The sequence below is a fragment of the Chamaea fasciata genome, unplaced genomic scaffold (genome assembly GCF_029207755.1).
Source record: "Chamaea fasciata isolate MVZ Bird 193981 ecotype frontalis unplaced genomic scaffold, bChaFas1.0.hap1 SCAF_3, whole genome shotgun sequence".
In the NCBI taxonomy this organism is placed as follows: Eukaryota; Metazoa; Chordata; class Aves; order Passeriformes; family Sylviidae; genus Chamaea; species Chamaea fasciata.
The window spans coordinates 95,491,734-95,503,149 of NW_027094088.1; the positions used below are offsets into that span (position 1 = coordinate 95,491,734).

Here is an 11,416-nt window from a genome sequence, read left to right on the forward strand (position 1 = left end):
ACAAATATTTATGCATCACTAACAAAATTCCTGCATTGTTCTTGTGTGCTGGCTGTTGTGTAAGACCAATTCTTTATACTACAGACAGTTCATCTCATCTTTGAAATATAAATTATGACATTTACATGGCAAAGGGCTGTGTAAAGAGATCAGTATGAAAGAAATTGGCACTTCTTGAAAAAAAATAAACCAAATAAAATGTTTCTTTTTCAAGCCTCTCCTCTGCTAAATGAGCTAGAATACAGGGACATTTAGCTATAATACTAAGAAAATGAAATATGGAATACATTCCTCTCCTTTAACCCCCCCAAATCTAAATCTTCATTATCTAACAATTTACAATGAGCTACATCTGCAAAACTGCATAGCAGCATTTGAAAATCCCAAAGGCCTAGTGCAATTCCTAACAGATGTATCATTGCTTTTATACAAAGGGGAATAATGTGGCCCACTAACCACAAGAAATACATCAAATTATATCTCTGGTGATGACTATAGCGTCTGGTGATGGTATCATGTGCCAACTAGTTTTTTCAGCATCTTACACAGACCTAGAATTAGGTCTGTCTGTGAAGCTCAGCAGAGAATTGCACTACATTTCACATCTTATTGCCTTTTCAGAAATGCTATGGAACATTTAATTGAAATGATAATGCCTTTATGAAGTCTATTATTTAGTAAGCCATTTGTCATCCTTACATCGTGGATATAATCCAATATCAGGTTTACAGGCAATGTCTACTTATGTTAGACTCAAAATTGCTCTGCTGGGGCTTGATGACATGCTTGGTTTTTCCAACTAAACCCACTCTTTAAATTGGCCTGTTTGTGCTAACTTTTTGGAATGTGTTAGTTGGAATGAGATGGAAATGTGCAGGTTCTTTCTAACTCATTCACAGGTATGAAGCCCGGCATTGTTTCATTTACTGTCATACAGAGCTTCATCAACCTGATCCCTTGGAGTCAGTTGCATGTCTGCATCACTGCCCTGGCCTACAATCAGCTGTTCTTGCATGCAGAACAGCCTAGCCTTCAGATAAAGCTGTTCCCAAGTCTGTGAATTTTCTCTGTCTTCATTCTATGAACATTTAATATTAGGCACCATCTAGTTCATCTAGTTCTCAGCCTCTCAAGCATAATGAGCTACATCTGCAAAACTGCATTGCTGTACTCCTCCTCTGACACTTATAAGCCATCAAATTACTGTCAAAGCACTAGAAAAAATGAAAACCACAGTAGACTTTTACATTAAGTATTATCAAGTAGCTGAAATTAGCACTAGCATGTCTTTTCCCAGTTACATAAAGGAAAATGTCCCTTCAGGTTAGTGTAGGTTGCTCACTGTTAAACATATTCTTTTATCATATAGCCCATTTTTAGCTTCTTAACTATCATTGTGCATTATATTAAGTTTAATATCTAACATCACGTCTTTCTCTGACCATAATTTTAGTGGTATTTCCCGTAAAGTAGTTGTCTTCAGAGATATCTACTATAGTATTTCTCATAGTGTTTCTATGAGAAATATTATATTGATTGAGCATCTACCATTGTACACAGTAATTTCTGTCAACAGCATCTAGATAACTACAAAAGGTTGCTCTTCCTACTAGGAGTATATATAAATACAAATTTACTTTTTATGTTATGACATCAAGCAGTTAATGGTCATTCAGGAAATTTGCCACAGGGTAACAAGTTCACTGGTGATTATCATATAGATCCTTTAGTAAAAACATCCATGCAAACTAGAAAAGGAATTCAAAGACTAACAGAGTAAGGGTATACTAAGAAACACTGCTTAATTCTACTAATGCTCAACTTTTTACAAGGAAATCTCTAACTGAAGTTCTTAAATAGAATTAAAGCTGCCAATTACTTTTGGAAAAAGGGGATGAAAGCATAATTCATGCTATAAAGATATACCTATCTTCAGTCAGAAGAATATGAATTCAGCTGTGAAATTAACCCATCTCTCATCCTTCATCAGGTACATTTATGAAAGGGACATCTCTACATCTTTACCAGGTCTTGATGAAGAACTTGAAGAAACAAACTTGTTATTGAGGATGACTGAACATTGTATGGCTGCAGAAACTCCAGTGTTTTGAGAAAGTTACAAGCATGTCTTGTCTGATTTCATGCTTGCCTGGGAAAATTTAAGGTAAATATGCCAACGGGATGTGAAGACAATATTTTCCAGATGAATTTAGGATGAAGATTGTCTGAAAAAAATCAGACATTCTGATGAAAGATGGAATTTAGGACTCATCCAACATCTCAGAAAATTAAACTGATGAAAACTTAATTCTATCTGCTAGCAGAGACAATATTCTTGTCTGACGATGATTTCAAGTTCATTGGGGTTCAGTGAAATTCTGGGATGTTCTATGATTGCTTTCAAATTATATTTGCTGGCATTTTCCCTTCAGTTTAGTTCCAGATGGGTAATCTGATGTTCAAGTGATTTGAGGATTTATTTTTAAGGGCACAGACTATCTGACCGAATTAGATATGTACAAGTATGGCCTCACTAATTCTTCACATGCCTAACTCCATCTCTATGAGAGGAAGGAAGAAAGGACAGGGAGCTCTAAATCTCCGCTACAGAGCAGCTGTTAGGAAATGACAGGCACTGCAAGGCCACTATCAGCCACTTCCAGACCTGGAAAACTTCTGCCATAATCAGATCGTCTAAGACTCAGCTTCCCCCTCTGGTTAAAAGTCCATGGAGGTGTTGTACATGGTAGATTTGTCTCCCTTTGATAGACCAAACTCCTATTCAAAATAAAGGCAAAGATCACCAAAATGAAAAATAAACAGGGAAAGGAAATAACACATTAGAAGGAAAAACAGTAAGCTCTTTCTGAGACACAACATGCCACCAGTGAGCTTCAGAGATTTTAAAAGACTTTAAGAGGCCTGCATTATTATGTCTTTCTTACACATGGGAGAAGTAAATATTGAGAGCTTAAATTAATTGCCTGAGCATGTCAAAAGCTAACCCAGGAAGGAAATCATCCTGTTTCTCCTCTTCTGCCTTCAATTGTTCCAAATCTAGTCCATAGTTGAAATGTTTTTCCCTCTGTCTGCCTTGAACCAGAATATTTTTTATGATCAAGATGTCAAATAGTGTCAACGTAGAATCCAGTAACTCTGGAGACAGGAAGATGAGCAGCTCCCTTAGCCAAGTGTCCTCTCCAATGTGTTTAGGAGCAAAACTTCTTCCTAAATTCCATTTAATTACTTAGGCTAACTCACAGATTGACTGGTAGAGTTGAAAACCATTTTCTTGCTTTCTTATTCTAGTTTGGGCATTCTACCTCTGACTTTTACTTTTAAAAAACATTTTATTTGGTTCAATCATGTTTATAAAACATTTTTTAAAAGCTATATTGTACAGACTGTAGAGTACTTCCAAACAGTTCTTTTCCACTTCTCAGTATACAAGTGTCTGTTGCCTTCAGGTCAGAGAAACTGAATTGTTAACAGAGAATAGAAACCCCAGTTACTGAAAAACTACTAATATATGGATAAACATGTGAAAAATACATATTAATATCAGATACTAGGAACAAGACTCATAACCACTGGTTTTGGCTGGAGTAGAATTTATTTTCTTCCCAACGGCTGGTATGGGGCTGTGTTTTGGATTTGTACTGAACACAGAGTTGATAATACAGAGGTATTTTTGTTACTGCTGAGCAGGGCTTGCACAGAGCCAAGGCCTTTCCTGCTTTTTGTACTGCCGTGCTGGTGAGGGGGCTGGGGGTGCTTGGGAGGGTGGGAGGAGACACAGCTGGGACAGGTGATCAAAACTGACCAGAGGGATATTCCAGACCATACAACATGATGCTTGGCATATGAGGTGGGGGGAGGAATGAAGAAGAGGGAATGTTTGTCTTCCCAAGTCATCATTGTGTGTGATGGGGCCCTGCTTTCCTGGAGATGGCTGAACACCTGCCTACACTTGGGAAGCACTGAATTAATTCCTTGTTTTGCTTTCCTTTCCCTACTAAACTGTCGTTATCTCAACCCATAAGTTTTCTGGCTTTTACCCTTCTGACCCCCTCTCCAAAACCGTTGGTGGGAGTGGTAAGAGGCTGCATGGGGCTTGGTTACTGGATGGGGTGAAACCATTACATCCTGTCATGTTGAAGTCATTATCAAAGGAATATACCATCTATTAATACAATAATTGCAACTTATCACTTAAAAAACCACATTTTAAATACTGCAGATAGTTCTTACATGGTGGTATTCCTTTCACAATGAACTTTCCAGATGATGATGAGTAAACCAGCATATAAGTAAAAGCAGGTATGAAGTATTTAGATATGCTGCAAATCTTGAAAATTAACAATTTAATATATATTTATTTTTGTGCCTACTGCACTCACTTTTGTGTAAATCTTACCATGGATTGAACAAATTAATTCCCTCAGTTTACTTCAGGGATTATTCCTCACTTTGACAAATTGAATAGGGTAGCTCAATACTCAATGGCCTTTTTTCTACTCCCAAAATTGCATTTTATTTAAACCACCTCAAAAAAACCCCTTCCTTCCATTTTTCCTAACATTTTCTTCAAAATAATTGTGAATTGTTGCCATATTCAGACACTTCATGATGGTTGCTAGGCAAAAGATCTGTTAACTCCCTTAGGAAACCAGTCCTCATGAGACCATAAATGCTGGTTTTCTCTTAAATCCATCCCCTTTGACAGAACACTTTGACCAGGACTTTGGATCACTTGTTTAGGTACAGGGTCACCAGTGTCATGCAATAGAGAGTCACGTGGACTACAGAGGTCACTAGATGGGCGTAAGAAATATATGCATCTTAGAAATAAATACATGAAATTACTACAGTCACAAAGTCTTTAACTCACATAAATATCAAATATTTAATAATTAAGAGAAAATACATGCAATAAAGGAATACCGTTTTCAGTGGAAGTTTCCTTCCTGCCTCCAGCTAGAAATTCATATAATCTATAGAGATATTTAACTAATTGGATCTCAAGTTTACAAGACAAAAGGGAAGTATGGGGTTTCTGCCTGTTTGCCAGAGATTTTATTCAGGGCCCAAGAGAGAAATGTGTTCATGTAAGTCATGATCCGATGCATGCTTCCTTGGTGTGCTGTGCCAAGACTGATGTTACAAGCCTTGGGAATCTTCACTGAAGACCCAAATGTGCTGAGATCTGAGATAGCAGTCATCCTCCTGACAGTCTGGCAAGCTGTCTAGAAGAATTCTCTGAATCTGCTGGGAGAGTCAAAGATATTCTCTAAAGAGTGAAGGATTTTTTGATTTCTTGCCCAAACCACAAATATTCGCTTTCACGTGGATTCCAATTTCATCTCTAGCTAGCACTCACAAGGATGGACCTTGTGTAGCAAAATTTACCTAGAAAAAAAAATTAAATATTTTCTAGGACAACATCGCAAAGGTTTTTATTGCTGTCCTGTAGGAGGAACACATTTAGTGAAATCCTGTCCTTAAATTGTACTCACATATTATACCTGGCAATCTTATTGAGGAAGATTTCTAAGTAAATTGGTCATGAGTATCCCTTGGGATACTTTTGTTTTTGGGAGCTGCAACTAATTTCTCTGTTTATTCAGTTTACTTGCACTGGGCACTTGTGTAAACAAACAAAAATTAGGACAGAGGCCTGGGACATTACACAGAATACAATTTTTTCCAAATGAAAATATACTGTTCAGTGCTGTCATAGTGAACTGTAGTAAGATGTCATCACTGAACTAATCTACTGATCTTGTATCCTGGACACCAAATTCCTTCTCCCTCTTGACACACAAAATCCAGAACTACAGGAATATTATTTGATTGAGTGGAAACTCTGGCCCAACAAGAGCCTTTCCCAGCAGTGATCATTAAGTTTCAATGATATCACCACACTGATTTAGCAGAGAGAAGATTCCAGCCCAGTCTTCTCTCTTGTTAACAGATTTTTTGGGGCTTTCAAAATGAAAAAAAGGCCATGTGTTTGGTTGAAGATAGGAAGACAAAACAGAAAAATAATGGTCCACTTAGGGAAGCAGTTTCCATAATAATGCAGCGTTCGGAGCTGCAACAGCTAGCTTGGTCCCGAACACGCATTAATTGGTGCAACTCTGGTACCTTCTTGCTGTGTGGGTCCTGGCCCTCAGGTAGAAATGTGGCTTCGGCGTGGAAAAAAACCTGATTGCTGCCAGCTGCCCACGTGAAAAGTGGCTCCTATGGGCTCTCCTTGACCTTAAGTATTGGGGGTGTGGAAAGGGGCAGAGATTAGCCCAGGACCAATACCAGGTAAGGAGGGAGTTACCAAGACAGAAAGACAATATGCAGGACATCTGATACGTGATACAGGGCGGAGAAGTCATAGGCTCTGCCAATCACCCCAGCCCCCCACCAGAGCCTGGGCAGGGTTGCAGGGAGATGGACAGGACCCACAACTAGGGAAAAACCAAAGGGGTTAGAAGCAGGGGTAATCTGGAACAAACCATTCTACATAAAATTGCAAATTAATAATTTCACACCGCAACACTATAACACTTTTCCAAGATCATAGCTTATGAAGAGCTTAAATTGTTAGAACTTAATTTTTCTATAATCCCATAGGAAAATTAAGATGATGATTTTAAAACAGTTGAAATAACTGTCACAGTCACTGCCATCAGCTTTCTTCAGACCAGACTTAGTACTACTATCTTGTTTGCTTTGCAAGAATCTGCCAAAGTAGAACTGTAACATTTTCTGTGAAAATCGGGGATTAACACTCTAGTTTGTACTTAGTAATAAGCAGTCAACTACTCAAGATTTGGTTTACAAAATAAATGTGTAATTGTTGTGGCATTTCCATTTTCTTCTATTCTATCCCTTTTATATTTACTATTTAAAGTAGTAATAAATTTTAAAAATACTTTTCCATGCATAAATAATCTAACAGTCCAAATAATAAATATTATGGATTTTAAGGTAGCCATAGTTAAATACTGCTAATACAAATGCTTCCACAAGACAGGTAAGATGGTTTGGAGGGTTTCTAGTGGAGAAGTGGAAAATCATAACCAGTAATTCAGCACAGAACAGAGACACACTCCTTTTTAACAGATTGTACACAAGTGATGCCACAAAGCCCACCAAGGCTGGTACTTGCAGTGTTAGTCTCGACAGAGACAGGGAGGCTTGAATGAATTCAGGTCTTCATCTGTGTCTGAGTAATTTTCCAGAGATGTGGTGGAGTTCAGAGGCACTAGGAAGTTCTCACATCTGCCAACCACAGCTGTTCTGCAGGCCAAGAAGTTTTATTTTCCAGTGGTGCAAATCCAGCCCTAAAATATGCAAAATTCCTGACCACAGCTTCATATAGCCCAAACTCTTCAAATCTCTAGTATAAACAGTTTCCTCAGCCATATTTTTCTGCTCTTTCATAAATGTGGACTATTCTTGTTTTAATCTAATTTAAATGAGAGACAGAACTAAGGGTTGCAATACTGGAAAGCTGAAAGGGAAAGGAGAGACAAGATTATCACTAGGAACACACAACCTACACCACGTGTTACTACACAGTGTAAATCCTGACTTTCTATCAGAGCCTCTATCTAAGTTCTTGTACCTTTAAATAGTGCACCAAGAGTGAAGCAAACAGCAGCAGATATGGGGGGAAAATGCCAGAGATCATCACCATTTTTTTTCGGTTTTGAACATCTTCTCACCACAGAAGGGAAGCAGCAGCTCAGCCTTTATTTGTTTTTCCTTTGCTTTCTTATTCTCTCAGATGTGGTAAGTCATACTTGGCAATTATTGCTACAAAGAATCTACAAGATGGACTCACCTGCAGCTGCATCAGAACATCTATATCATATTACATAACTTGAAACCTTAAGTAAATTACTTTCTATAAAGAAAATTAAAACAATTACTGATAAATCTGGATGACTTTCTAGACTGTTTATCTGATTAGAGTAACATAGTTAAATGCAAAATCCTTCATGGGGGAATATAGAAAGTGACTCCTACTAAAAAATTCAGGCCTGTAAAATAACTAAAAGCAGCTCTAAGATTTGGCTGAACATGAATGCTGGGTGTCATTTGGTGAAGAAGAGTCATCTTACACTGTAAATGGCACCCATCTAAAATTTTTTGTTTCAAAATCAAAACAAAAAAAAAGACTGATCTATTTTAGAAGTGAAACTACAGGTTAGGATAAGCAGTTCAATGGCAGAATATAAAACTATTGCAGGCTGAATTTTTTTGCACAAGTAAGTAACCCCCACTACACTTTTTAAATTATGGTGCTTAGGAAGTAACATCTCAAAATTTTCTGTCAGGACTGGAAGTCTTTTTAGGACACTATTCAAACACAAGGTAGTGTTTTAATGAAGAAACTCTGGACAAACTGAGTTGACTACACAAGGCTACAGTGACTCCTCAGGGCTTTAAAAGTCTGTTCCTCCAAAGCAATAGGTAGGAGCTTTGTCTCTTCTTATCACTCTCAATGTGCAAAACCCTTGAACTCAAAAAAGTAAGGTGAAGTTTTCTGTTACATATCTGAAAATATATTGATATATGTTTGAATATATTTGATTTTATAATCAATGAAATAAATAAATGAATCTAATTTTAAAAAATACTAACTGCTTGTGAGATAGGATTTGGGGTAAAAATAGCATTCCACTTCCAAAAAAAAAAAAAAGAAAGAAAGAAAGAAAAAGAACACAAGATGAAGGTTTTAAAATCTAAATTAATGTTTGTTTGCCTGTAGCAGGAACCCAGCTATCCTTTTCTGACTGCAAGGCACCTATTGTTTGTTATTGCCTGGATTGTTGATATAAAAGAAAACCCGAACAATCCCACAGCAATGTTTAAATACTCTCAATACAAGAGAACAGGCTGGCAACATGTAAGGCTGTATGCAATCATGCCAAGGCATTTCAGCTGGAAGAAAACATTTATTCCACTTCTACAATGTCTCCAGTATGCTGTACTCCAGTCAAGAAAGCTATTTCCACAAAATGTAATTTTAAAAAAAATTATTTTATGAGACAACATTTGAGTTTTTAAATAAAAATGTAGGTTGCTAAATACCTGATTTTTACCCAGAGGTAGAGAAAATCATTAATCCAGTTTGAGTATTCCTTTAGCAACTGGAATTGCTCTCTGTATATGAAAGTTGTCCCACTAACCTCTCAGATGCAGCAAGAAGATGGCTTTCTACACAAAAGAGTGACCTAGGAAACAGCTTGGTGTCTCCCATGGAAGTGTGAAATCTGTGTTACTGAAATCCATAACTAACAGTGCCAAATCTGTCACCCAAGCACAGGAAAGGAACAGAAACCCCTGTTTGTCTCTCTGGGAAATGTTTTTAACTGTCTGAATCTTTCTCTGAAGCATTCCATTCAGGCCTCTGTTACCCTTGTTTACCAGCCAGGACCTGCCATTGTGGGTCAGGCTGATGATTTGGTCCAATAAACACCTTCACCTTCAGTCCTGAGCTCATATTTAAGTCCTTTAGCTGTGAAAGTAGGTAGGATAGAAAAAAAAATTCATTGCAAGAGAGGCAATGCACAGAGTGGAGGTAGGGGACTAAAAGCCTGCCTTACTACCACTAGTAGCTGGTTCAGTAAATGGTGAAATTGCTTTCCAGTGCCACAGGACTCTCTATCACAGTCTACTATATGTGTTGCTTTGGTATAATTAATCTGTTGCTATATTCCTAATGAACTTTTGCATTTGCATGAAAAAATTCAGAGGCGTTCATGAAATCTTTCCTTTTTTCTCCCTGATAAAATAAAAAAATAGTTTATTTCCTTTTCTCTGGACAATTCCTGACTACTTATTTTTCCCCCTCTGGACACCTTTTGCATACTTATCTCTATGAAAAGAGACATGAGTACTTTGCCATTTCAATCCTTGGAATGGCTGCACACCAGATTAAGCATTTACAGCATCTCATAAAGATACAAGTAGACAATGAGATTTTTTTTGTCAACTCAGCAACAGCACATGACTTGTGCGAATGTAAAGTTGTATCACTAAGGGAGACATCAAAAAACCACAAACATCTTTACCAAATGCAACAATTAAGTTTATTCTTTTATTGCAGGAATTGCTGTTCCATTTCCAAATCTAAACAGATATTCAATTCATAGCTTTTCAGCTAAATACAGCTAGCCAGATCTTCTTGTAACTTAGACATATCTGACCTGTAATCCGCTCCATTTGTTAGCTGGCTGTAATGCTTAAGCCTCGTGAAAGGACCATTCATAACACTGCCAGCTGGACAGCAAATATATCAGGCCCAAAAGAAAAGGGGAAGTATGCTGGAGGTGCAGAGGTTTGCTTGCCATGTCATCGTAGGCTAAGTGGGGAAAAAAAGGAAAGTAAAGGAATTACGTTGTGAAAGACAGGACTCGACGAAATGGCACAAAGCTGAGTCAGTGGAGGTTTAGGCTGGATATCAGAAAAAGGTTCTTCACCCAGAGGGTGTTCGGGCACTGAACAGGCTCCCCAGGGAAGAGGTCACAGCACCAGCCTGACAGAGCTCAAGAAGCATTTTGACAATTCTCTTGGGCACATGGTGTGACTCTTGGAAATGCAGGGACAGGAGTTGGACTCAGTTGTCCTTGTGGGTCTCTTCTAACTGAGTTTATTCTATGGTTCTATGAGCTAAGCAGGCAGGACAATTACAAAACAATAGTGTGGTATTCTTAGTACATCTGCTTTAAAATATGCTGTTAAATGAAAATGCTGTCTTTTCATGACTCAGAACAATCTCCTGATTAGGTACATCATAATCCAAAGCTGGTCAGGACAGTATTGGTATTGAGCAATTGATTAAGCATTTAGCAACTTCTTGGTTTGCATTAGTTTTAATAAATATAATGCTTTGTTCCACTGGGAGTCTGACAAACTTCCAGCATGAATGAGATATGTGCATATGCTCATATTACTACTTTTTGTTGACACATTTTATTCACATATCAGATCTCAATTTTTTCTTATACAAAAAAAAATTAGTCTAGTGAATTTTGAAGTATATTTCACTGAACTCCATGCTGTAGATGAGAAACCATTAGAGGACATTAAGCAGTCTTTTCTTCTACTGGTAATTTTATAATTTTATTACACTGTGTGTGCATAAAACTATTTTAACAATACAACAACAGAATAATGCAGATGTTTTGAGAAAATAGGTCAAATATACCAGCTTTTGATACCTTAATCTAGTTTTCAAACTAAAACCATGGAACAGTCCAACATGTCTAATGACCTCTCTGCAAAGATTACTGATTTGGTATATACTGTAGGCAAAAACCATGAAGCTAGTTGGGGATTCAAAAGAAAAAACATGAAGAGAAATACTTCAGATCATATAACGATATGTGCTATGGCAGCAAAATATTAT

At 37.4% G+C, this 11,416-nt stretch overlaps 1 protein-coding gene across 1 annotated transcript in view; it reads right to left on the reverse strand.

The window, feature by feature from the left end:
- Positions 1 to 10,128: 10,128 nt before the first annotated feature.
- The window catches only part of PXDN (peroxidasin), an 85,846-nt gene continuing 84,558 nt past the window's right edge, over positions 10,129 to 11,416 (reverse strand). Inside the window, exon 24 of the mRNA XM_066179845.1 lies at positions 10,129 to 10,369. Coding sequence (XP_066035942.1) covers positions 10,251 to 10,369 — 119 coding nt within the window. The 3' untranslated portion in view covers positions 10,129 to 10,250. The remainder of the gene's footprint in view (positions 10,370 to 11,416) is intronic.